The sequence below is a fragment of the Salmo trutta genome, chromosome 22, assembly GCF_901001165.1.
Source record: "Salmo trutta chromosome 22, fSalTru1.1, whole genome shotgun sequence".
NCBI classification, from domain to species: Eukaryota; Metazoa; Chordata; class Actinopteri; order Salmoniformes; family Salmonidae; genus Salmo; species Salmo trutta.
In genome coordinates this window covers 10448593-10476421 of record NC_042978.1, presented here as the reverse complement: position 1 = coordinate 10476421, position 27829 = coordinate 10448593, and the positions used below count along the sequence as shown (strand labels likewise).

The window sequence follows — 27829 nt, the reverse complement described above, 5'->3', positions numbered from 1 at the left end:
TGAGAGACTCCTGCGTTGAGTGTGGTTGAAAAAGCTGGCTATCGTTTCTGCTCCCCCTAATGTTTTCCACTACTTTCCTCTCTCTGTGTAGTGTTTCTTTTCTCCTCTGCCAATGTTGCTTGTCCCTCCTCCCCCCTTCGTCTGTCAGGCAAGCGAGTTCCTCTTTGATCCAAGCACACCTCTCAGATTAACAGGCTGCCTAACCCGGCGTTGAGAGCGCAAACACAAAACATTGTGTGGAGGGTCCTGTCTCAATAAAAAATGCACCACCTCTTGCCCTGGCCAATCGCTGAGACAGCTCAACACGGGAAATGTGAATAGGCCTGAAAGAAAGGCACACTCTCACGTCCAGCAACGGAAACCAGAGTCCTTTGAAAACCAACATAATAGTCAATGCGTTTTCTTTGAGAGCTCTGTCATCCTGTCACTGATCGGGGATAGTTCCAGCGAGATACCTGACAAGGGGTTTGTGTGTGTGTGCATGTGTGAGTGAGAGTTTGTGTCTGGGTGTACGTGCAATGCCCTCTTGTGTGTCCGCGTGTGAGTTTGCGTTTACCTGCATGTGTGTGTTTGTGCGTCTCTGTGTGTGAGAACCTGGGAAAGCAGGCAGTGGGAGAGAGCAGCTTGAGTTACCCGGTAGCCCTAACTGCCAGCCCAGGGGGCCGGGCCGCCCCAACAGGCACTGTCTGCTGCCCCTGTGGGCAACTTGGAGACCCACTGAGACCCACCGCTCCGACAGCCACAATAGGATCCAGTTTCCTGGCCCCCACCTGCCGATACAGGCACAGATAACTTTGTCTCCCTGCTTGTATCTTTTATCTCACATCTGGGAGCCTTGCCTGGAAGCAGTGTGGTAACAACACTGGCTCCATTGTCCCTGGCCTTGTCATGACAAGGCTCCGGTTTCGGACCAGTCCGTGAAACACCGAGAGCTCCCGCCGTCTGGGGTGCGAATCATCGCCGGGGGGGGGGGAGGCGACCGTGATTGCATAACATGATAGGATGGCAGGACAGGGCTGGGAGGGGCGGAGCAGAGGAGAACAGGGCCTCATGGGTAATGTATCATGGGCGAATGGGGATCGGTGTCAGGTTAGGGGTGGAGAGCAGCACAAGGCCAGATGATAGGAAGTCTTATCCGCTGTGTGAACTTTGGCGACCGGGACCAGTTGGCATGTCGCAACGTGGTGTGTACCAATGAAATCTGGATGCCAGGTAACTGAGCTTTACCCGTATACCCCACCCATGGGTACCACCATACCCACAAGGAAACCCACATGGTGCCTGGGAGATTAGATTTAAGTAAGAGATAAGATGCTTGAAATTCCTGGATTACTGTCAGTACTAATATCAGTACTTGGTACTATTCACTGCAAGTAATGTGTAGAGTATCTCAAATGATAGCATTCTTTGTCTCTCATGGACTGAATGTCCCTATCAGTAGCATTCTACCCAATACTAACAGAGCAAAACGCCTAAGCATTCACATATTTAACACCAATCAAGTATTGATGGCGCTCCAATTGATAACAATGGCAATTCATCAAAATGCAATGATCTTAGGTGGAGAGTGCGGGTGAAAAATCTCTGCTGATGTATGGACCTGCGTGGCAAATTGACAAATGACACAGACACATTCCCACTTAGAGGAAATATCTCCAGTCGTACTGGAGATTGAACCGTAAATCATTGTAAAGCGAGCGAGGCGCTCAGAGCCGGCTTGGCTACCTGTTTGATCTCTGTTTCAGACAACGTCTGTCTTCATGTATGATGAGTCTCCCTCACGGGGAAGTCGACAAATACCTTCTTCCTTCCTTTCAGGTGTTCTCATGTGTTTACGTGTGATATATATGCCTGCTGGAGGTATATGTCGGTCGGACTAGGTGTTTGTTGTGAAGATGTGTCGTCTTCAGGACCGCGTAGATATAGGGTCTTTTTTCAACTTGTTCCTCTCAGATTTAGGCATTCAATGTCTCCTTGTTCTGTGTTTGAGAGAAATTATTCAAATATAAACTAAGATGGCCTTTATTCAAGAATGCATGTAAAATAGTCAATGTAAAAGACCAAGTATCGGTGCATAAAAAGATTAGTGATATGCGCGTTTTGAAATGTAAAGATTTCCCCATATAAAATAGAACGAAATTCGTCAATATTGTCAGTTGCTACAGTGCATTCGGAAAGTATTCAGACCCCTTTCCTTTTTCCACTTTTTGCTATGTTACAGCCTTATTCTAAAATGGATTAAATAAAACATTCCTCATCAATCTACACGTAATACTCCACAACGACAAAGCGAAAACAGGTTTTTAGATTGTTTTGCAAAATAAAAAACAGAAATACCTTATTTACATAAGTATTCAGACCCTTTGCTATGAGACTCGAAATTGGGCTCAGGTGCATCCTGGTACCATTGATCATCCTTGAGATGTTTCTACAACTTGATTGGAGTCCACCTGTGGTAAATTCAATTGATTGGACATGATTTGGAAAGGCAACACACCTGTCTATATAAGGTCCCACAGTTGACAGTGCATGTCAGCGTAAAAACCAAGCCATGAGGTCGAAGGAATTGTCCGTAGAGCTCTGAGACATGATTGTGTCGAGGCACAGATTTGGGGAAGGGTACCAAAACATTTCTGCAGCACTGAAGGTCCTCAAGAACACAGTGGCCTCCATCATTCTTAAATGGAAGAAGTTTGGAACCACCAAGACTCTTCCTAGAGCTGGCCTCCCGGCCAAACTGAGCAATCGGGATGGAAGGGCCTTGGTCAGGGAGGTTACCAAGAACCCGATGGTCACTCTGACAGAGCTCCAGAGTTCCTCTGTGGAGATGGGAGAACCTTCCAGGACAACCATCCCTGCAGCATTCCACCAATCAGGCCTTTATGGAAGAGTGGCCTGACGGAAGCCACTCCTCAGTAAAAGGCACACGACAGCCCGCTTGGCCTTTGCCAAAAGGCACCTAAAGGACTCTGACCATGAGAAACAAGATTCTTTGGTCTGATGAAACCAAGATTAAACTCTATGGCCTGAATGCCAAGCGTCATGTCTGGAGGAAACCTGGCACCATCCCTACAGTGAAGCATGGTGGTGACAGCATCATGCTGTGGGGGTGTTTTTCAGTAGCAGGGACTGGGAGACTAGTCAAGATCGAGGGAAAAATGAACGGAGCAAAGTACAGAGAACCTTGATGAAAACCTGCTCCAGAGCACTCAGGACCTCAGACTGGGGCGAAGGTTCACCTTCCAATAGGACAACGACCCTAAACACACAGCCAAGACAACGCAGGAGTGGCTTCGGGACAAGTCTCTAAATGTCCTTCAGTGGCCCAGCCAGAGCCCGGAATTAAACCCGATCGAACATCTCTAGAGAAACGTTAAAATAGCTGTGCAGCGACGCTCCCCATCCAACCTGACAGAGCTTGAGAGGATCTGCAGGGAAGAATGGGAGAAACTCCCCAAATACGAGTATGCCAAGCTTGTAGCGTCATACCCAAGAAGACTCGAGGCTGTAATCGCTGCCAAAGGTGCTTCAACAAATGACAGAGTAAAGGGTCTGAATACTTATGTAAATGTGATATTTCTGTTTTTTATTTTTAACAAATATGCAAAAATGTCTAAAAACCTGTTTTTGCTTTGTCATTATGGGGAATAACAAAATGTGGAAAAAGTCAAGTGGTCTGAATACTTTCCGAATGCACTGTATGAGGAAACAAACTTGTGACGTCGTTGCTTTGTTGGAACTGAGGCTTGTAAAAGCAATCGTGAGTGTAGTGCCTGAGCAAATGGACCCGCTGCCCTTACGAGTAGGGGGTTATAAAAGTTTTGACTAATGATGTGATAGCACGGCAACATTGAACCCGGAGAGGCAACTTTGCAAGTTGAGTAGGGAGTCCAGGGAGGAGAGTGAGCTTCTGGGCTGTTAGCGTCACCCAATCCCTCACCACTGGACTGTGCTAGTTCACTAACTCTATTAGCCTGCACTTTGCTAATGGTGTTAAAAAAGACAGAGGGCAGGACGAGGAGAGGGTGGGGGCATGATACACTTAACTCCAAAGTGGATGGCATCATTATCATTTTGATTTAGCTTTGATGCTTCTTCTCTTCTCCCCCCCCCCCCTCAGCCCCCTCCCTCCCTGCCCCTTAGCCAGTATGGCACAAAGAGCCCGGAGAAACTTGATAGGGATAAATTAGGAAAACAGACCTTGTTTGTTTCTCGTTTTCTCCTTTTACAGGATTTCGCTGTAAGCGCTGTGTGCGTGCTGATACGTGCGTCGTGTGTACATACGAGTGAGTGTATCTGCGTACATAGTAATTGTGGGCCTCTCTAGTTTTCTCCTTCTCGAGTTTGTTTTGATGTTTTCTCCTAAGCCAGGTGTGCTCCGCCCTGCGATCTGTTAGCCAGCATGATGTCCCCGTCTTACTGCGAGACGACATTGGCGTCCTGCAGATCTCACTGGCGACAAAATCTCACTAGCGACAAACCCCCTAGAGGACAGGATGTCAATGTCGTCTCGCATGGAGGCCGTATTTACCTTCTCCTCTCCCTCTATGATAGGTGACTTAATGTGTTAAACTGCCATAAAATCCCCCACTTTGTCGAACATGAAAGTGAAGCACATGCACATGGTGGAGCTAGTGGGGTTAAATTGGTTTTGAACCCTGCGTTTGTTTTTTGTTCTCCATCCTAAAGTCATACGTGAAAATGTTTTCAGAGCACAGGGAACATGTTTTGTTTTTGGGATTTTTTTTGGGGGGGGGGGCCTAGAATTATGATTAATTAAGACTATTCCGTCAGTTGTTGATATTGACAAATTATATCAGCGCATGTCTTGGAGATAGCACAATAGAAACATCTTGACGTGAAGTCTGTCACGTCAAGTACGCTAGCTAGTATGCAAACTCGGCCCTATCCAAGGCTGAATGATGTCAAAAATCTGGTTTGCTGTCTTTCTTTTTCCTTTTTTTGTTGTTGAATAGCTTAAAGCCTCATAAATCATGTCCTTGCTGAATGCAGCGGAGTCCTTCCCTGAGACTCGCACCAACTGTGATACTTCATCTTGACTTAAGCCTTTGACAGGTACCTGATGTCTTGTCCTAAACAAATAACTCCATGTTAGCTCGATTTACTTTTTCCTTTGCCTCGTTAATCCGTACGTCTGCGTCGAAGATGTATACGAAGCCCTGCACTTAGTTCATGTACAATAGAATTTCCTCAGTCGAAAAAAGTAATGCAGTGTTCTGCACAGTTTGTGTCGTTTTTTTTGCTGTTGTGTGGTTCTCATGCGGTAGCTCCGGTCAATATTGTTGTCATGGTTTTGACACCTTAAAACTAGAAATAGTTGATTAGCCAATCAACATGATTAGTAGATCGGGCAATATTGCAGTCATCGTCTCTTTACTTCTGATTCGTTGGTACAGTGACAGAGGTCCAGTTACTCCTGAGGTCAAGGGTTATAGAAACCCCAGTCCCTAAACTCACCAGCTCAGGAATATCCAATAACTCTGGCGGCTTGTAAAAGGTCCCGCTACTTTATCCCTGTTGTCATCGTAAATAGATAACAGATTGGGATCCATAAATCGTGTAACTACAAAGGAAGGCGCAAACATAGGAGCAGGTGCTATGCAGAAGAACCCAGCAGCCATACTGTACATCTGCAGGTAGTAAATGCTGGGCTTAGGCCCGCAGTAAGTGCCAGATTTGACGACGCAACCTTAAGATCTAGTAGCGTAATACACTTCTTTTTTGGGGGGCTTCTAGAAGTTATTTTGCAATGCCTGACAAGAAGTCCCCGACTGAATCTGTGGATATCTTTTTTCTTCTTCTGTGTATTCAATCAATAAAAGTAAAAGGAGTCATGCTTTGGAACAGGATTTGCCATGCTTCGAATGAATTTCACAGGTATATCTACCTTCAAAATATTTATGTTGTGGTTGAAGGAAATTCTGTCCCTGCGGCTTCCATCTGGTCTTACTGGTGGAGTAATGCAAAAACACAGGAACGCACACACTCTTTACGAGCTGTGTTTAAAAAAAAACGAACTCCTGCGCGCATAACAGGCCCTTCCGCCATTACAAACACTGTTATAAACACCACTAGAGCCATTGTCTCTGCTATGCAGAGTGTGTGCTCAAGCTATGCAGAGGTAAACTCATTGACCACCGCAGCAGTGGGGTGAGCTATTTTCCCAAACAGCCCACAACAGAAGAACCGGTGGACAGAGCGAGTGTCCGTGGTGAATTAGTGGGAGTGTAATTTATCATGCCTCTGCCAATACTCATCCCCTTTGATCTGCGCCCCATCTGCGAGGGATGCGCCTGGCGTTTGGGAAGAGCGCTCACTTTCTCTTCCAATTATTCCCAAGCGGAGGGGGGGGGGGGGGTTGATGGAACTCTGTGGGCTAAAGAAGAGTGGTCCCCCACAGTCTTGAAAGGCATGGATTGCATTTGCCATTTAAATGCTACTTAGCCTTAAATCACCTGTGTTTGGCCCGAGGTGATACACTGGCAGGCGAGGGGGATGCTGCAGTGTGTGTGGGTGTGTGTGTCAGCCGCCTCCCTCCCAAGGTGTGTGTGTGTGCTCAAGCATCCCCAATTAGTCTTCAACCGCACCCCCCACCCCACCATTCCCCCCCACTCACCACTCCTCCCCTCCCTCTTGTGCAGACCACTCCTGGGTTTTCGATTGCTCAAACTGTCACAGATGTGCTCTAGTTTTTTTGTTGTTGTTGTGTTCAGCGTTGTTGTTGCTGCCTCTGCTGTGTGCTGTTGCTGTGTGCTATTGCGAGCGGGATGGAGGGATGTGTGGGGGGGTTTTGGGGAAAGATAAATAGTTTCCCATCAGATGAAGTGTAATTATTCCTCCCTTGTCTGGAGGAGTGTGAAATAGAAAAGAGGGAGCCTAGTTTCTCTCAGCAGATGCCAGCAGGTATGCAGAAGGAGTGTCTTCGCCGTCTCATTTACTAGCTAAGACTCATTGCTTCCACAATTATCACCGCGGTCGAGGTGGGAGCTCGCTGCGCGGGCAGCACAGGGGAGAGAGGGGAGAGAAGTTGAAGGAGGACGAGCACTAAGAAACCTCCCTTGGTGGCAATGTGTTTTATTTCTTTTTTTAATCAAGAAAAACAAGGTGTTTTTTGCATTCTTCCACTTCAGAGCAGTAAAGCCTTCACTTGAAGTTGATGCCCTTAACGCAGGCTGAAGAATGCCATAACAGGTGTCATTACATGTGTAGTAACATGTCATGACGACTAAAACAACCTTCGCGTAAAGCAACTGTCGTTACACTGTAATGAGGAGCACGGCTGAAAACGGTAGCATGTGGCGTTGGCGTCAGCTATGTTGTCGTGGGCTGTCATAGCTGTCGTCGTGTGATTTGAATCGGTGTCATTTCGTGGTAACTTTTGGGATGCGTCCCACATAGCTAAAGTGGCTTCGGGGTAATCTTCTGCTCCATGAGCCTTATTGATTATTTTACGTTAGCGATGGTGCTTCAACTGGGCCGGTGAGCGAATGTTCTACTGCTTGTGTCCCGGCACCTCTCAGAGACGATTAGTTCTAAAACACGATGACTACCGGGACCTAAAAAGAATGGGCTCCCACCCCCTGCACATATTTCAGTCCACTTCAAGCGATGGTTAGCATTACTATAGCTCTTTGACCATTATGCCTTAGGTAATGTTAACCTAGCCAGTATTTTTGGAGCCTCTCAATTGTCTGTAAATTGGAGTCGCAACCTATTCTCCATCATCCTAGATTCCTCAAGTGCCTCATTGTAAATTCCCTTTCGTGTTATTATTATTCACACTTTGACAGTCGATTTTTACAGTGGACCTTTACAGTATTGCAGCTCTGCACTGGTTCTCCGCTGAAAACGAGGTGTCACAGTGTGAGTCGGCGCTCTTTCGGAACAGACAAAGACATGGAAATGCAATTAGCTTGCGAGGCAGAGAGGGAGGCGCTGAGAATAGCACTCCCTCGTCTCCTCTCCCAGGCCTTACGCAGCAGAGCATCATGGGGGAAAGAGAAGAGAAAAAAAAGACCACGTTAAGAGGGGGTGGATTCAAACACCGGCTCATGGTTAATTCAAGCCATGCTGAAGCTAGAGCATAATTATAGCCCACACACAGAGGCATACACACACACACACACACACACACACACACACACACACACACACACACACACGTATACAAGCGTACACACACACACACCTCCATGCCTGTCCAGCTAAAATCTAACATCACAGAGAAAGAGAGCGAGAGAAAGAGATAGAGAGAAATAAAGGTAGAGGTACTTTAAACAGAGACCGCAATCTCTTTCATCTCCCACTGCACACACACATCGTGTCTGCCCGAGGGGTCCTCACCTCCCCAAGAATCTTCTCTCTCTTATGTTTGTTTTTGTTTTGCCGCGGCACTTTTTCCTCGGCGTTGGCCGAAAATCAACTGGAGGTTAAGTTTGTGTAAACGCCTCGATAGGAAAATTGCTGTACGCCGAGTTGAAATAACAGCAGAAATTACCGAGAGATGAAGGGAGAGAGAGTAGAGAGCGGAGGGCTGTCTGTGCGTCTGCCTGACACAAAGAACAATAAACACGTTCCACATGGCGAGAGGTGGGCTCCAGATGCAGGCCGGACCGGAGGACTAAAACGCGGAAATGGCTTCCAGACAGGCCTCAGTGAGAGCACAAAGGGCCATTCTCAACCACCGCCTAGTGCAGCACCCGCTCCTCTCCTGTCTCTCTTCCCCCCCCCCCCCCCCCCCCAGAATCAACCGTCCAGCTCATTCAATTGTAAACACAGGGAAACTTCAGTTACATGACTTGTCCCGCGGAAACTCTCCACCAAAATCGCTGATTCTAACGTGCTTGTGTTGGACTCACACCAGGAAACACGTGAGGATAATATAAAGCTAGATCCTAGATTGGAAGTTGCTGTGGCCAGGCCAGCTAGGCCTTAGACCAAGACTCCAAAGTAATCAGATTACGTGCAAATGAAAAATGGGTTTGAAGTGTTTGTAGTTTTGTATTTATTATGGATCCCCATTAGCTGTTGCCAAGGCAGCAGCTACTCTTCCTGGGGTCCAGGAAGAATGTCAAGTTATTAAGTCCATTTGTTTGTATTAAGTCAACTTGCCCAGGTCATCGTTAATTGCAGAGTAAATTCCCGTTTGCTTTGGGTGTGTGTCAATAATGAAGTGGAGGCCGTCTAGGATACCAGTCCTGGCAACCCCCAGGCTACGTGTCCCGATAGCCTAAATCTATGCAATGTAAACTAACAGGGTCTGGGTTTTTCTGTTGATCCTTGAATTCCAAGACAAATGCTACAAACGAATCAACTCTAGGGCTCAATCTATTCGCAAGCGTCAGGCTTAAGATTCCATACATATTGGTGCGGGCATTAAAGAGGCATGAAATGTGGCTGTATGGCGGGTACTCTGGGCTGAAACTGAAGAGTAATGTCCCCCCTACACACACACACACACACACACACACACACACACAGCTGGAGTTCTCTGTCGGCGGGTCGAGCAGGTGGCACGGAGAACACGTTTTTTCTTTTAGCCGGGTGAGGTGAACTGGCCTGCAGAGAGAAAGAGAGAAAGAGTGAAAGGAATACTGGAAGGGGAAAGATCTGTTCTGTACTGTACCCTCTCTCTCTCTCTCTCATTCTCTCCACTCCCTTCACCTCATTGGTCCAGTTGACCAGGAAGGCCTGATATGATTGGTCACATCTTCCATGGGTGATGCTGCTGGAAGCTTGAAAAAATTTGGTCACCAAGTTGTCATGACATGTTCAGCTTTAAAGTCAGCAGCTTACAGTATCTTCTAAGATGGTTTGAGATTCACAATTGCCATTTTTTTTTTAAATGTCGTCTGTGTCTTTAATCCCTTTCAAACATGAACTATAAATCGCTAAACAATGATAGTATGGCGCCCCAATTTGCATAGCAGTGAAGGTTTCTTTTTAACTACATTTGATTGAAGTATAGACAACAACCTCTTTTGCAACCCATGAAGACTTAGGAGCTAAGACTCGCGTTCCAAATGACCCATTCTGTCCCGACAGATGTGCTTGGTTGGTTTTGACAGCTTCCCTTTGCTGATGGCTTCTTCCTGCATGCAGGGCTTCAAAAGCAGACAACGTTATGGACAAACATTCAGCCCATGAAGTCATAAAGTGGGGCCGAGTTAAACCACATTGCCAGGGCCTTGCCAAGCCTGACAAGACAGTAAATCAGAGAAGAAGTGATCTTCAACAACAAAAAAACACGTAAGAAACCACGACCGGTTTCAAAGTTCGGCCCTCCTAAATCACCCAGCTATAAACACTTTATAATGCACTTATAAACATCGGGCCTGATTAATTAAGCTCGCGCAGGGGGGTTATGGGTGGACAGACAGATTGTGAAGACTATGAAACTCTCTGGGAGCTTTCAAAGTCCAGGAACTTTCAAAGTCCCCTCCGTTTGTTTCGGAGTTTGAAAGCTAAATTGATCAATCACCACCATGTGTTTCTGGTCTCCGAGGAATGGTCCGGGCGGTTTACAAAATGTCCGCCATGCATGTGGCTTGCTTGCCCACGTTGGATTTGAGGGTAGTGAGAATGTGGCAAGAATGCTTTTGGTGTGTGGAAGGGTGGAAGGGAAGAGGCTGGGGCAGGCGCTAGCGCACGTTTAGAGGCTGTCATAGCCAACCATCAGGGTGGAATCTGTCTGCCCCCTTCCCCCCCCCCCCTCCCCCAGACCCACCAATCACCACATGTAGGTGACAGTTGGAGAGGGGCGGGCCAAGACTGCTGTGATTGATTGCAAGACCACAAATAGCTTTCATGCATTAGCTCTCCCTTACATCCACACAAAAACACACACACACACACATCACACACCCCTGGCTGCCTTGCTATTGATATTTGGATCTGTCCCGATGTTCTTCCACTCCTCCCACCTGACTGCCTAACGAGGTCATTTCCAACAACGCGTCACGGAGCTCAATCAAAAACTGAGCGCTGCAGCATCGCTACATCAAACCCTTCCCTCGATTTGCCTCCACTGGCCCTTAATGACTGGCAATGCTGCCGGAACGACGGGAAGTGAGGGAGAGGAAGAGAAGGGAGAAGGCGGGGGGGGGGGGGGGGGGGTATTGATCTATCGAGACATAATGCACTATTTGGATCCTGAAAGCGAGATGGCGATGGCCGCATGCACTCAGGGAAAAAAAGAAAGAAAATATTCAGAGACGATAGGCGGTATCCATTTATGACCCCCCCCCACCAATACATGTTTTATGGAAAGAGAATTACATCTAATAGACCACAGGTGTACATCCGCAGCGTGTCCTTAGGAGCATTATTACATTCCCTGAGTAGTTACCGCGTAGTTAGCCGGCCGCTACCGCCCGCCTGATTGGCCGAGGGGAGTAATACAGAAGTGCAACCCGTGCAAACCCGTAAAAAAAAAATAATGCAGTGAGATGACGGAAGAGGAGTAGTAGGTGGAGCGCCCCGCCCTGTCCCCCTGTTTCCTCGGCCGCTCAGACACACACACACTAACATAAGCTCTGGCAGTCCATAATAGAAGATGGACCCCGTCAAGACTGGATGAAGGCTTATGTCTCTCAATGCTCTCTCCGCTCGGAGATTACATCAGATGTGAGGGCTGCGCCGACATAATTCTTATTTAGATTCACTATTTCTCTGTGGCGGACGGGTGGGGGGGGGAGTAGGAGAGGGAAAGATGGGTGAATAGAGGAGCCAAGAAGTTAGGAAATGAGGAGAGGCTGTTGTGGAGAAGCGGGAGGTGTGTTCACAAAATGCATGCCTGTTTCATCGGGGGTGTTGATAGGATGACCGGAGAACAAAGTGGCATGCAGGAAAGAGAGGCCAGGCAAGCTCACACAGAGAGAAGGGAAGGGGGTTGATCTCTGGTCTGGTGCGATAAGCGACGGGGGCAGGGGGGCAGCAGAGGGCGGGGGCAGGAGGGGTGGGGAGGGGGGGGGGGCTGGAGAAGATCCTTACACTGCAGCTGGATGTGGACCCAGGCCCTTCTGACACTTATTCCAACCCCCCCCCAGATTAGCTGTCATCTGATGCCAGGTCTGCCAGAACCCCCCATTCCCCCTTCATAACCTCACACCCCTATCCTGGCCCCCTCTGCCCCTTGCTTTTCTACGCTGAGCCAATGAGCTACAGTCGATCTGGCGGGCTTCCACCAACATGGCTGGTGTTTGTGCAATGGTTTATCGCAACAAGACGCAAAATGGCCTTCCCACCAGAGCCCTGTGAAGGATTACGGGCCTCTTTGAGGAGCTCACTCATGGTGCGACTGATAAGGACAGTCGAGGGAGAAGTGACGCGCCGGCCAAGGGGGACTGTTTGGGGGTGACCTATTCGGGGGTCAGTCTGTGAATTTGGGGTCAGTGTGTCAAACCTCTCATATTGGCTTCAGAGTTATGTGTGGCTAATTACGAAACACAACGGCCTGCAATTATGTAAAGTGCACACACCAAGACCAGATTTCACACTTAAAGAAACAGTTCCTATGTGTAAACCATCTGTAGAACCATCTCATGGATTGAATTTGTGATTATCTATGATTTGTTCATGGCGATTTAGAATATGCATTAGGTGATGGTCTCAGCATTGACTGCGTGAGGTCTAGGCAGGAGGTATCAAAGCATTTTAGACCTCCTCAGTCAGAAACCCTGTCAAATCACATTCCCATTATGCTCTTCAGAGTGGAAGAGATCAAATCCAGTTCCACTGGGGGTGGGGGGGGGGGAACACGACTTGTCACTTAAGCTGCAGCTGTAAAACGGCCAGGGAAAATCCAAGTGGAGGGTGGATATTTGGAATGGGATTGAGCCAGACAGAGGCTCAGTGACATGGAGAAAGTGGAGATGGAACCACACAATCATCTTCTGGGCCGTGATTTGAGCCCTGGCGTTTCAGTTAATAGCTATGGCAGGGATGGCGATATAGCCCCCTGTAAACTCGCACACGGCGCCACTCTCTGGAATTTCGCTATTAAAGGGTCAGATCTGTGGCACCGTGCAGGTGCTCAATTTGTAGCGAAATTGCCCAGAGCGGCAAACTCATTTAGCCAGAGCTGGGCGAGAGACAGGGCCCTGTGAAAAGAGCTTAATGAAGCCGGGCCTCACTCTGTAAACCCCTGTCAATCTCCAGACCCTCTTCTCCTCCTGCTCCCGTTCTCCTTCTCTTCCTCGTCCTCCTCGCCTAGCGCCAACATCCATATAGAATAGTAGCATCATGTTGAGTTATCTTCACCTGTCTGTAGCCGCTGCGCAAGTTGGACGCAAACGATGGCCATTGCTGTTCGTCGTGGAGATGTTTTGGGTTCCGAAGGTCTATTGTAGATCCAAGTCTGTTTTGAGTTGCTTCGGATAAAAGGTGTCCACGAAATGCCATTCTATTTCTTATCTGTCGTCGTCATTTCTCCTCAGACACACCATACTTGTCCTGTCTCATCCGCAGGTTTCTCCATGGGGAGTACACCGTGGAGGTGGCCATCAACGACTACCTGGACATCTACTGCCCCCACTACGAGGACCCGCTCCCCCTGGAGCGCATGGAGCGCTACATCCTCTTCATGGTCAACTACGACGGCTACACCACCTGCGACCACCGCATGAAGGGCTTCAAGCGCTGGGAGTGCAACCGGCCCCAGAGCCCCAACGGACCGCTCAAGTTCTCCGAGAAGTTCCAGCTCTTCACCCCCTTCTCACTAGGCTTCGAGTTCAGGCCGGGTCACGAGTATTACTATATCTGTAAGTAGAAAGGTTGTCACATGGACGAATGTCACGCACACACGCACGCACACACACACACACACACACACACACACACACACACACACACACACACACTGCTGCCTTACAGATACATGTTATGTCTCCTATTTGAGGTTTCAGGTAGAAATGATTGACCGTCACTGACACACCTTCTTTGGCTGATCAAGGACTTGATGATCAGTTGATTAGGAGAGTCTGGTCTGAAGGTGCTTGACAGGAACAAAAATGTGCATCCCTGTGTACTGGTCCTTAGCACCAGGATTATGAAGAACCTTGCTTCTTAGCCGATGGGTCACATGGCCTAGTAACACGGATCTAATTGGCTATTAGCTATTGGCCACGTTCAAGTCAGGACCAGTCAGGCTTCTGGTGAAGGACTAACTTCAGCCAAGAGAAATGTTAATCAGACCCCATATTGTGACACCCTTTTATTCACCCCCCACACTGGTTATGTCCCCAAGTAAGGTAGAGAAATAAAATATGCAAGTAGAAATGACTTTGGACCCCCCACTGACATACCAGACAGACACAGTTGTGACCCATCAAGAATATTCAGCGCTGTCAACCCATCGCTCTTTAGTTGATGAATATCAGGGAATGTCATTTGGGTTGTATGTGTTCCTTTTTTGGTTCGTTTGAAGGATGATTTTATCCAATTTGGTGGGAAGCGGGGGAGGAAGCCACAATAGCGGTAGGGGTTTAATTAATAGGCTTTGCGTTGTGGTGTCATTTTTCTGCCATGGATGAGTGCCAGGGCTAGGAACCAACCAGGAACGGGCTGTTCAAACCCACATGTCCTTGTATTTACTAGATAATTGTTAACTGGTATTTATTTGAAGTAATTCAATATAATCATGAACCAGTTGGTTCCAATTTATGGTTCCTTGCGCTAATTGATTGTATGAAAACAAAAAGATAGTTATTCAGGCAAAAGCGATGTCATTATGCTGTTACAAGGTAAATTCCAGGTAAACCACGGACCGTGAACTAAAGCCATAGCCTGTAACTAAACGGGCGTACTGTTACCAATCACAACATTCAGCGGCCAAACCAGAGGGGAGCCCCGGACAAATCGTTTATCTCAGGCTTCCGGTTGACTTGTCCGTCCGCGTGTTTTTTGCCTGACCTGCCATCCTTTTGTGTGGCACCCTGGCGCATCCCATCTCCTTCCACCCCTTGATGAAAATGTCAATTTGTCAAATGGCAAGCGAGCTATTAGCTGGGTGCTTAGCTTCACAGGGTGGGATCGGTGCTAGACCAGTTAGCGGTGCCCTCATGTGGAACACCTCAAATTATGCTGATTGGTCAAATCATATTTAGCCGAGGGAACTTGATGGGGGTAATTGTGTCCTTCTGGCTCCGGACCGTGGTCATTACCATTTTTTGGACATGAGGCGCTGAAAGCCATTAGTGGTGCGGTGGGTTGAAAGCGGCCAGGGTGGCGTGCTCTCCAGACAGGCCTGACACCTTGCCTACCGGACGCTCCACGCCCACTTCACTTTCAAGGTCGCGGCTGGCACGCCGCTTCCCATTTCCCCTCCGTCGGAGGCGTTTCCCCCCCCCCCCCCTCCGTGGTCCATTCCCGGTGCGGTGTGTCCATGAGCATGACAGGACAGGCATGGGTTTGCCAGGGTGCATCTGTCCCTGTTTTGCTAATGGCCCTGTGAAAGGTGTCCTTTGGTCTGATGAAAAGGCCCCCTGCTGGGCACAGGCAGGGAAAAGGCTCAGAGCGGCATGCCGGATGCATTAATGAGGCAATTTCTGTTCCTTTTTTGTTTTTTCTCTCCCCTCTGTCTGTGCCCCCCTCTCTCTCCCTCTAGTTCATCTTTTCCCTTGGTTTTTCCAAAAGAGGAAAAACTTTACAACATATAAAAATATAGCGAATTTCAGGGGTGGGTGTAACATGAGGACTTTTCATGTTATATTAATAAGACTCATTAACTGGGTTGCTCTGATTCTCTCTGTGTGTGCCCTTGTGTTGCTAGGGGGATGCCACTTAGCCCACAGGAGAAAAGGTGACGTGACACTGCCTTGCGATGCTAAATCCTGTGGCGGACCGGCACTTCTAAGATTGATTCGGCACACAGCACATGACTCGTGTGTGATGTGAAGGGAGATGAGGAGAGATCAGGATCATTTTAAAGCACAGTGCTACTCAGCAGCTCATCATTTCTAGCTGTTCACTGCCATCTGTTGTTGGTCATGCCCAACTTAAATCACAAAGACAAGAAATTCCGCGTTATAAGACTATAATCATTTTTATTTGCCGCTATGATATGATACACCCAAACTGTACGATATGGTATTGTATATTTTTTACTTTATATATTTAAAATATAAAAAAATTAAAAAAAGTTTTTAGAAAGCTTTTCATGATGACATTCCTAAGAAGTGGGAGTGTGCGTACAGTACTGTAGCCTGACAGACTATAAATCCATAACTCGCAGGGACCAGTTGTGACAGTATTTTGACAGCACCCCTGTGTGACAAGATCAGGGAAGAGGGACCACATATAGGGCGGCTCTATACCTCAACCCAGCCCCCCTGGCCTATCGCTCACTGCAATGTGTATGGATGCCGCCCCTCCAACATATGGTATATATTTCAATGCTTATTATCCTCTGGGTGATGGAAAGGTATTTAGGTTGAGGGAAAAGAGTGGAAGGGGGGCTGGGGGGGGTGCTGCAATGTCTAAACATCCCCCTTCCTAACCAGTGGGGCGTCCCTCGACTTATTATACTCTGCGGGATGTTGTCACTCCTGGAATGGAGGAGTGGAGGGGAGACAGAGGACTGGCAACAAAAAGAAAAGCCAGTTCAAAGTTAGCATTCAGTGTCTGACGATTCCTCCCCGTCCTGAGCTTTTTTTAATGCACTCCGCCCCGTAGCTCCTAGCCAGGCCCCGCATTGTGTGGCCCTTTGTCCCCAACAGCAGCCGAGGCTGGGAAGCAGTTTGCCCCGCCATTCAGCACTCCTTTTTTTCTCCCCTCCCTTAGAAAATGATTTGGCTACTAGCAATATTGTAGCTGTCATGGCCCCTGGAGTGTTAGGGCAAAGGGGGATGCTTGAGAAGTCGGGTGTGGGGAGTTACCGGGGTAAAAGGGGGCTTAGTTTGGTTATCTGTGAACAAAGGGGCACGTCCATCACCCCTGATGTGACCTCCCTACCCCCAACTCCCAGGCGTGATGGGTTAGTGGTGGCACAGAGCCCAATCAGGCAGTGGTTTTGGAGACTTTTATGCTACTGCATCTCCATACACACACACACACACACAGAGTTGTGACTGCTCAGTCACTGCCACCACCAATAACAATGCCCCCCCCATGTGCACTCGTGCAAATACCAAATACACACACTCAAACGCAAACCTAAAGAAAACACACACACACCCCACACCCCAACTAGAAACACGCACATAGACACACATTTAAATGGAAGTCTCAAGTTAGGTTAGGAGAATAATGTTTAGAGAGAGGAATAAGTGACAGATGCCTTTGCATTTATGCACTATATGTGTTTTGTGGATGTGTGCTATGTCAGTGTGTTGTTTGTGTGTTTGTTTTCTGTGTCTTTAGTTGGCTTCTTGTTATTCTGTCTAGACTATAATCTATGTGCCGCATTCCGGGCATTTACCCCACCAAATACGGAGCCATTTTAAAAGACCAATTACCAAAAATGCTGTTGCAGGAGAGTGGCCATTTTGGTGCCTGATATTTGTTTTTAATGGCAACAAAAATCGGTGTTCTTTTTTTGGGATTGCCGAGAGACAAAATGAAACATAATTTGCCATGGTTAAATTAGGAAAGTACTGCTTTCAATTTTGGTCACAAAAGACTACACTTTTGACCAACAAAAAAAAAGCATTTTCAAGGTTAATTAAGAATGCAGCACTACGCCCAAAGTCTCTTTCTGCTTCTCTCACTGGTTCTTTCCAGTGATGCTATTAGCATATCAGGGGTTGCACGGAGTTGTTGTTTTCCCTCACTGAGCCATATGTTGTGTGAGTACACTGAGACACTTGGACCGTGGAGTAGTGGAGTTTTGTCCTTTAGCACTCCCATTCACAGTAACAGCCTGCTAAGGGCTTAGCGAGCCACGCTAATGTCTCTGCACACACAGCACCTGGTCACTGAGGCCTTCCAAGTTCCAACTCTGGTGGCAATGTCAGAGGGACAGGGTCACACAAGAAGACGGGTCAGAAACTCCTCAGGTGTGACAAACTTGACTTCTGGCCCCGAAATTCTTCTCCCAAGATGGCCGTCGTTTTTCACAGGCTATCATCCACAATTGCGCCCTGGCACTCAGCTGGGTTGCTTTTAAAATAGCGTGGGCACATTTTTTTTTTGCGGGGAGACTGAAAGTTGACTGAATTGAGTGCCTGATGGATCACCTCAGTGAAATCTCGGTCCATTGAGGGTGGGACATTTCAGTTATAACTCTCTAATGGAACATACTTACCGTCTTTCCCAGCCAGGATAATTTGAGCTATTTTCTCTGAGATCTGACAAGAAAAATGCTGCTGAATGTGTTATTCATTAACAAACATATGCTTGTGTGTATTTCTCGTTCTCTCTTTCTTTCTCTCTCTCTCTCTCTCTCTCTCTGTCGTTCCAGCGTCTCCACACCCTAACCTTGTTGGGAAACCCTGCTTGAAGTTGAAAGTCTATGTCAAGCCCACAAGTGAGTATTTTCTTTCTCTATCCAGTCTTCAGGGAATGTCGTGTGAAATTGCTTACACTCAATTTTGGTAACACTAGCCTTCCTTCAGAATAAAAACCTTATATTTCTAACTTTGCCAATAACTTTGCCATGTTAAGAATGGGTCTAGTCAGGAAAAGAGACAGTGACATATTATATGAGGTTGTAGAGCTCTCCATCACCCATCGTGCATTAAATTGTATTAAATTGTTCTATAGGCATCCACAAGTATTAATGTCTACAAATAAATAGAAATGTGTTAACTTATCACACAGATGGTTAAAAGTTTCACCAAACAGGCAAGGCAATTTTCTTTGTTCAGTTTTCATACAACACTCTCCGAGCACTTGGAGAGCACTCAACTATGAAATGTGCAAATCAGCCAATCAGGGGAAAAAGAGGAGCTCCTGTGACGCGACTTCCGCTTTTGGACGTGCACCTCGCTGTTTACCCTGGTGACGTTAGTTAACCTCTTACATCTAGACGTTCCGCTAGCGGAACACCTGCTCCAATATCCAATGATGGGCGTGGCGCGAAATACAAACTCCTCTAAAATCCGAAAACTTCAATTTTTCAAACATATGACTATTTTACAGCATTTTAAAGACAAGACTCTCGTTAATCTAACCACACTGTCCGATTTCAAAAAGGCTTTACAGCGAAAGCAAAACATTAGATTATGTCAGCAGAGTACCCAGCCAGAAATAATCAGACCCCCAATTTTCAATCTAGCATATGATGTCACAAAAAACAAAACCACAGCTAAATGCAGCACTAACCTTTGATGATCTTCATCATATGACAACCCTAGGACATTATGTTATACAATGCATGCATGTTTTGTTCAATCAAGTTCATATTTATATCAAAAAACAGCTTTTTTACATTAGCATGTGACGTTCAGAACTAGCATACCCCCCGCAAACTTCCGGTGAATTTACTAAATTATTCACGATAAACGTTCACAAAAAACATAACAATTATTTTAAGAATTATAGATACAGAACTCCTCTATGCACTCGATATGTCCGGTTTTAAAATAGCTTTTCGGTGAAAGCACATTTTGCAATATTCTGAGTAGATAGCCCAGCCATCACGGCTAGCTATTTAGACACCCACCAAGTTTAGCCCTGACCAAACTCCGATTTACTATTAGAAAAGTTTGATTACCTTTGGTGTTCTTCGTCAGAATGCACTCCCAGGACTGCTACTTCAATAACAAATGTTGGTTTGGTTCAAAATAATCCATTGTTATATCCAAATAGCGGCGTTTTGTTCGTGCGTTCAAGACACTATCCGAAGTGTAAATAAGCGTCACGAGCATGGCGCATTTCGTGACAAAAGATTTCTAAATATTCCATTACCGTACTTCGAAGCATGTCAACCGCTGTTTAAAATCAATTTTTATGCAATTTTTCTCGTAAAAAAGCGATAATATTCCGACCGGGAAAGCGTGTATACGTACAAAGAGAGAGAAAATAAAAGCATGGGATCCCCTCGTGCACGAGCCTGAGTTTCATAGTACTGTGACTGGCCACTATCCAAACGCGCTACTTTTTTTCAGCCAGAGCCTGCAAAGCCACGATTCAGCTTTTTGCCGCCTTCTGAGATCCCATGGGAGCCATAGGAAGTGTCACGTAACAGCAGAGATCCCGTCTTTACTAAATAAACTGAAGTAAACAATAAAAACAAAATAAAAAATACAGATAATTAAAGAGCAACAGTAAAATAACAGTAGCGAGGCCATATACAGGGGGTACCGGTAGAGAGTCAATGTGCGGGGGCACAGGTTAGTCGAGGTAATATGTACATGTAGGTAGAGGTAAAGTGACAATGCATAGATTATAAAAAGAGAGTAGCAGCAGTGTAAAAAGTCAGGATGCTCTCGATGGTGCAGCTGTAGAACTTTTTGAGGATCTGAGAACCCATGCCAAATCTTTTCAGTCTCCTGAGGGGGAATAGGCATTGTCGTTCCCTCTTCATGACTATCTTGGTGTGTTTTGACCATGACAGTTCATTGGTGATGTGGACACTAAGGAACTTGAAGCTCTCAACCTGCTCACTACAGCCCCATCGATGAGAATGGGGGCGTGCTCGGCCCTCCTCTTCCTGTAGTCCACGATCATATCCTTTGTCTTGATCACGTTGAGGGAAAGGTTATTATCCTGGCACCACACTGCCAGGTCTCTGACCTCCTCCCTATAGGCTGTCTCATCGTTGTCGGTGATCAGGCCCACCGTTGTGTCGTCAGCAAACTATATGACTTAATGTGTTGAGTGAACAGGGAGTATAGGAGGGGACTGAGCACGCACCCCTGATGGGCCCCTGTGTTGAGGATCAGAGTGGCAGATGATGGTCTACTTGAAATATGTTGGTATTACAGACTTGGTCAGGGACAGGTTGAAAATGTCAGTAGAGACACTTGCAAGCTAGTCAGCGCATGCTCGGAGTACATGTCCTGGTAATCTGTCTGGCCCTGCGGCTTGTGAATGTTGACCTGTTTAAAGGTCTTACTCACATCGGCTACGGAGAGCGTGATCACACAGTCGTCGGGGAACAGCTGGTGCTTTCATGCATGCTTCAGTGTTGCTTGCCTCGAAGCGCGCACAGAAGTCATTTAGCTCGTCTGGTAGGCCCGTGTCACTGGGCAGCTGGCGGCTACGTTAGGTTATAAAATGTGTAAACTGTCATGCAATTTTTTTCTCTCAGCAGTCCCACAAATCTCTCATTCTGAGCCCATATTAACCCAGGGAAGGGAGAGAAACAGAACCTAAAGTAGCAGGTGTAAAAGATGCATCAGAGCGGGACATTCTGGTCCTGACAGGAGAAAAAAAAAACTGTCGGGGGAGGTTCTCTTCTGCACTCTTCAGCCAATCCAGTAAATGTGGAGGAGGAGTTCAGATGGTGTCGCCTTGTTTACGTTCAAAAGAGGAAGTCGCGTCCCAGGCTCTCTTCCATTTCCCCTGAAAACCGGATAAATCCGGTTGTTGGCGACCCCGGTGAGGGTGGTCAGAGCCTAACCCGCAAAGCCCTCTGCTTCTTTATTGATGAGGGTAAACCTTCGTTCCATCTCTGTCTTTGCTCAGCACACTATCATCCAGACCCCTGTTCAGAACTGCTTAGGCTCCCAGTTAAGCCACTAGGACTCGGAAACGCGCGCACACACACACACACACACACACACACACACACACACACACACACACACACACACACACACACACACACACACACACACTACACACACAACACTGCACACACACACACTACACACACTACACTGGACACACTGCACACACTGGACACACTGTACACACAAACTGCAGTCAGAGGTACATGCTGCTGCCCTCTGGGCACAGTCTGGTGGAAATAATTCATCTGACAAGGTCAAGATAACAATCCAAACGCTGACATCCGACTAGTCATCATTCACCAAAGCTTGATGCCGTGGCGTCCCATAGGGATCTGTTTTCGGGACAGTTTTACAAGTCACAGCAGCAGCAGGCAGCAGAGCAGGTATTACCCATTTAAAAATGGGGTTTAAAGTTGACTTAACCTCAGAGCAGCTATGGTGCGAGGTGACGTTCTCCACCGCTCTTTTAAATGACAACTTAATGTGGTAGAGCTCCGTAGGCTGCACCGTAGCGTTATACACATAACATCTTTCCTATGTTGCAAAACCATACGGGTCATTATGGAGAGGAATTATGAAGCACCCACTGGGTGCTGTATTTTTCCGGGCTCATACACTGTTGTAGACCTATGCCTTTCCATAAGCATTGTTGTAGAGAATTGAATGGAGAGGTTTCTTTCCAACTGCAGCGACATGGCCAGTTAGAAGCCAAAGAAAGAGCGGTCCGCTTGCAGACGTACGTTCTTTCGAGGCATTCATTCGTTTCAAGCTATTTGTACAAAGCCTATGGAGAATGAAAGGTATTAAACTCCCTTCACAGCTCAGACTACTGTGTCAATATTTGGAGCGGTGTTATTTGCAGTAATATCCCTGAGCTCTAGTTTGGTGATTTTCATTTGGAGTTTAACCCGACTGGTTGTGCTATTCCATTATCTCTGTATAATTGTGAATAAACATGTTAGAGATGATCAATTTCACAGGGCAGTTAAAACAATTATATGTAAATTGAAAGTCATACAGTTTGTCTATTACAGAGTGTTTCAATTGTCAGTTTCCTTTGGTGCTATGGCATATTATAGCATGACAGCATTTTTTCCTACTTTTTCCTCCCTGTGCACTATAGTATAATTAAGATATATTGTTTGAACAGGGAATTAAATTGTATATGGTAAGTAAAAGTCATAGTTAATATTAACGCTATAGGCACAATTCAGTTACCTCAACATTTATAATAGTACACTTTTCAAAAACGACAAAGAATAGCTGTAGTTTATAACCAAACAATGGCTGATGATTGATTGCTATTTTGCTTTGTTTTTACCAGTCAAATTAACTGATTTATATCTCTTAGTCGTTTTTGAAATGACTGTTGAATCACAGACATCAACAAATGTCCACGTGACCCTTGACAGTTCGCAATCCCACAAGTCCATTTACAGTATATTCTCCAGGGGCGTAACCAGAAATGAATTGGTGGTTGGGCCTGCAGAAAGTTGTATGGGCCAATGATTGGGTGGGCCTGGCAGGGCCTGGCTCCCCAGTGGGGGGCCTTTGTCCACCCAGGCCCACCCATACCTATGCCCCTGATCTACACGAACAGTATCCCGAAAAGCCATTTGATTCTGTGACTGAGGATTGCTCACGCAAGCTCCGGCTCGTTCTTAAAACAAAAGCTTGTCTGCACAAATAATATTCACCACTCTCGCTATTTGAATATCTAGGGGAGAAACGCATTTATTGGATGCTATGGTTAAATCAGGATTTACGGGTGGATTTCGGTGTGGATTCGCTCGGAAGTTGGGAATTGCATTTCCATAGGCCCGAACCGATCCTGTGCGGATTGGAGATTGTGAAATATATATGTGCATATTTACAATTGCAGTATGGCGGAGAATGCGGGGACCTGTCTGTTTAAGGCCTTTATTATCCAAAACAACCTGGCCTAGCCTCATGCCAGCCTCGGCCCAAACCATTACCATAATTCCTCTCTCTAAGACTGGTATGTGGCTGTTTATTTTCCATCTGCTCCGAGAGGGTAAAATCCCTAATCTTGTTTGGGAGACGGGGGTTAACCTTGGTTTTTCCCAGAAACCCCCCTTTTTAATGTATTTTGGCGGAATGGAAACAGCCTACTCTTTTAATATTTAGTCAGGGAATCCAAAATCAGAAAGCTATTAAAGTCATGTTAAATAGACCTGCTCAAGGGAGAGAGAGCCGAGGTGTTGTAGCTCACGTTTAATACGCCTGTACGTGGTACATTTGAGGACGCCGTCAGCCTCACGCCTCAACTCTCCTTGAGTCAGCCCTCCGTTGTCAAGCCTGGACCTCAGATGTCCTAAAATTTGCACCATATGCCAAAGCAGTGTTTAGGCCCCACGCATTGTTTGATTGGCTGTATCTCCGTCGGTGTGACTCGTGTCTTCAAGACGAGTCTCCCAACGGAGACCTGTCAACAACATGTAGAGCTTCTCACTCTGCTCCTGCATGCCAACTGTGGAGATGACAGTCAGCGTGAGAGGTGTAAACAACATTACAGTTGTATGTATGACTATTGACAGAGCATATCTGGGTCACAGGGAAGAAAATAACCAAAAGGCATCAATGTATGCTTTTCCCAGCGATTTGACACAGCCCAGAGACAGCCAGATTGAAACGGCACAAGGATATGACTGTATTAGAATGGAACCTGTTTGAAGCATAACCACTCTTTTTCTCTCCCTCTCTCTCTCTCCCCCTCTTTTTCTCTTTCTCTATCAGATGACTCGGTGTATGAGTCCCCGGAGCCCTTCCTGACAGACGACAGCACCGGTGGCTGTTGCATGGCCGCCCCTTGCCTCTCCCTTATGCTAGCAATGCTGCTCACGCTACTCCTTTCCTGCTCATAGCATCCTGGGCCCGCAGGCCGTACCCCCATTAAACAGCCCCCCCACCAGAATCCCAACACCCCCAGCCCCAATCGACTTCCCCTCAAATCTGCCGCTTCTGACCACCTATAAAGGGAGAAAGTGACACGACTCCTCCCCATCTCCCGTCCTCCTTCTCCCATACCGGTCCACACTCCTCCACCCCTCGACAGGCACCACCTGGACACTGTACACTCATACTTCCCCTCCCTTCCTCCCTCCCCTACCCAGAACCCTCCTCAATCCAACTCCTCAGCGGAACCCCTGCTTCATGACCACTGGCCTCTGACCCTATCACAGCTCAAGTCCAGTGGGCGATTAAAGGGAGTATTCCTGGGACCAGGAAGGAGTCCCTTAAAGACTTTACAAAAACAGCCTCCCAGCTACGGAGGAGCAGCTGGGATGTGCAGGAAGTGGAGGGGGTGGGTTTGAAACAAACTAAGAGGAGGACGAACTCCTCTCCCACCCGTCTTGATTGCCGATGGATCGACAGCGACGTCTTCTCCACTTAAGGACCCTCTCGTGTTCATCTTCGGACTGTTTGCGTTTCTCTATGAGTCTTTGTGCTTTGATAATGCCCAATAGTGTCCCACCTGTACATGTTCATTCTGTTACAGTGTATTATATCGTAGTATCTTTCTTTGTCACGTCGACTCCTGCAGTGATAGATCATAGCTGAACCGTCTTTCTTTCTCTCGATCTCTCTTCCTCTCTTCTTCTCTTCTTTTCTCTCTTCTCGTGTGTCTCTGACCAGTCTCTAATATCCTGGCAATTTCTAGCAGTAGCAATCCAGAGTAGATAAGGACCTTTTCTGTAAATCTGCCAAAGACACTTGTTGAAATTTTATACGGGGGGGAACAGGGGTGTGGGACGGCGGCGTTGTGGCTATCCAACGAGGTTGTAAGCAGCCATAGAGCTCTGTGTAGACCCTCCGAATCATGCCATGGGGGTCCTATCACGGACAGTAGGTTGACGTTTGTCATGAGTCTTGTCCTGGTGGCAGAACTGAGCGATTTCCCCCTAGATAGGCCAGCTGCAAAGTCAAAATTGACTATATTGTACAAATTCATGAAAACTAAAATGTAGTTTAGAGTTAGGGTTAGGGATTAGTGTTAGCAGTGTGGGTAAGGTTAGAGTTAGGGTTTAAAATCAGATTTTATGACTTTGTGGCTGTGCCAGCTAGTGACCACTCTGCAGAGCTGCGTCCAGAACAAGATTCAGGCCGAAAAATGCTAACCTGCTTACGGACAGGGCAGTGTAGATTTTAAAAAAAAGAATGTTCCTTAAGAAAACAAACAAATGAACCGTTTCAAAAATTGCCTTTTTTCCACTGGTGCTGATTTCAAAACGAGTCTCCGTCTCAAGCTGCGCTGCTGAGTAGAGGGGGGGACATCCTGTAGTGGTGAAGTGTTTTGTGAATTTCAGGTTTTGCTTTTCGTTTCCCCATCCTTCCCTCCTCTCATTCTCCCACATTTTCTTCTCTAGCATTCTCTCTTTCCCCCTTCTCTCTGTCTCTCTCGTGCTCTGAATGTGAGTTTTCACCGCGTGACGTTTTTTGCCGTGTGACACATGCCGATTGCTATGTCAGGTCCCCTTGTCTCAGTCCCAGTACTACGGCTGTGGGCCGCTGGGACATTCTGGAGATTGAGATAATGGACAATGTGAACTCCCCATGCACAGTGCAACCTAAGGGACCCGGGCCTCCATGGACAGCAATGGGGAGGTGGATGGCCCCAAAATACTAGGAGTTTGGAATCTCAGTAGCACTTTCGCTCACAAAATGGACTCTTCTGTTTCGCGAAGAAAGAAAAAAAAAGACGGGGACCGAAGTGTATGTATGAGGATCATGTTGTGGCTTTGTGATAGAACGCTCCTCTCAACGATTATGACGTTACACAGAGAGCTGGCCTACAACATCCGCAGGAACTCAGAAATAAACAGCATTTAAAAAAAGTTCGCTAAATACAACTTTTATATTTTACTTTATTCCATGTTATTTTTTACTTTACTTTTCAAAAAAGCAGCAGAAATGATTCATATGTGATATGAAATGATAATGTAGACCCTTGAATTACTAGACCGATGATGGGACAGTCTCTGCAGTCAAACAAGTCTAGAGAAGTCATCCGTTTGCTATTGTTGTTGTTGTTTTCCTGCTTGTATCACAATGCATTCTGGTACTTGTAGTCCTGTAATCATTATTTTTTAAAGGTGAAGAACATGGTGTGGTTATCAGATCAATTCCTTTTTAGTTGGTTTAAATGTGGATGAAACCTGTTTTGATTTCAAATGAAATGTTCTTGTTTTGGCATAGGAAAGCTATGGGGGAAAATGGAAAAAACACAAATAAAGCTTTTTTGTCTGTAGCGGAAATAGCTCTGGTTTACAGTGTGACATGTCTATACTGTAGGCTACAGAGTGAATACATCATCAAAGTATTCATAACTGCTGTTTCAATCAAAACATGAGCTCTCAGCCACTGTTTCGAGTGTCTTTACCTAAAGTAAATTGCAGTCTAATGTTGATAAGCTGTTTTGTAGTTTAAAAAAATGTCTGCATATATTCTTTGAAAAGATTTCTTGTTTTTTGTACATTTTGTTAATGGATGCTTGTCAAAAAAAAACATTAAAACAGTTCATGCATTTAAGAAATTGAACTTGTTAGAGAGCTGGGGGTGGTTTAACATGGCCAAATCTAAGGATCACCCCTCAAGATTTTCCAAAAGGTAATCAATTTGATAGATTTGCCACTTCTGACAATTCTCTTCCCTGTGATGCATGCCTAGCATAAAACCTATTTTAATCAAAGAACAGACTTTCAGACCTGTGCTGATTGACTTCTAGTGAGTGTTCAGAGGGAAGATCATTTCAGAAATGTATCAATCAGTGTTTGATAATTTCACAACAAATAAAGCTTCCACTAAAAGTGGCCTCTTTGATTTTGGCTTTAAAACCATGAGCTTATCGCTCGATTCTGTCCGTGTCGCTACATCACCACTTCCCAAAGAGCTGCTCTGACTGGTGTGAGATTGACTCATCTCTCTCTCAAAAAGAACTTGAGAGAACTTTTCTATATCTCATGAAATCAGATGTCCCGGAGGATTATGCAAAAGGCCTAGGGGGGATTAGAGAATGATCAATACTTTTGCCATGATACAAGTTCCCTCAAATGATACAAGTTTCCACAGTTTTGATACAGGTTCCCTCAAATTATAACAACTATTATGTGCTATAATATAATACAAGAAAATAGTAAATTAAATTCGAGCAGACACACAATACTTAATTATAC

General features: G+C 46.3%; 1 protein-coding gene across 1 annotated transcript in view; it reads left to right on the top strand.

Annotated features, from left to right (window-relative positions):
* Window positions 1–27464, top strand: part of LOC115158047 (ephrin-A2) — a 126273-nt gene extending 98809 nt beyond the window's left edge. The window contains exons 2-4 of the mRNA XM_029706528.1: window positions 13489–13781; window positions 18419–18484; window positions 24393–27464. Of these exons, the coding sequence (XP_029562388.1) occupies window positions 13489–13781; window positions 18419–18484; window positions 24393–24520 (487 nt within the window). The 3' untranslated portion in view covers window positions 24521–27464. The remainder of the gene's footprint in view (window positions 1–13488; window positions 13782–18418; window positions 18485–24392) is intronic.
* Window positions 27465–27829: the final 365 nt, after the last annotated feature.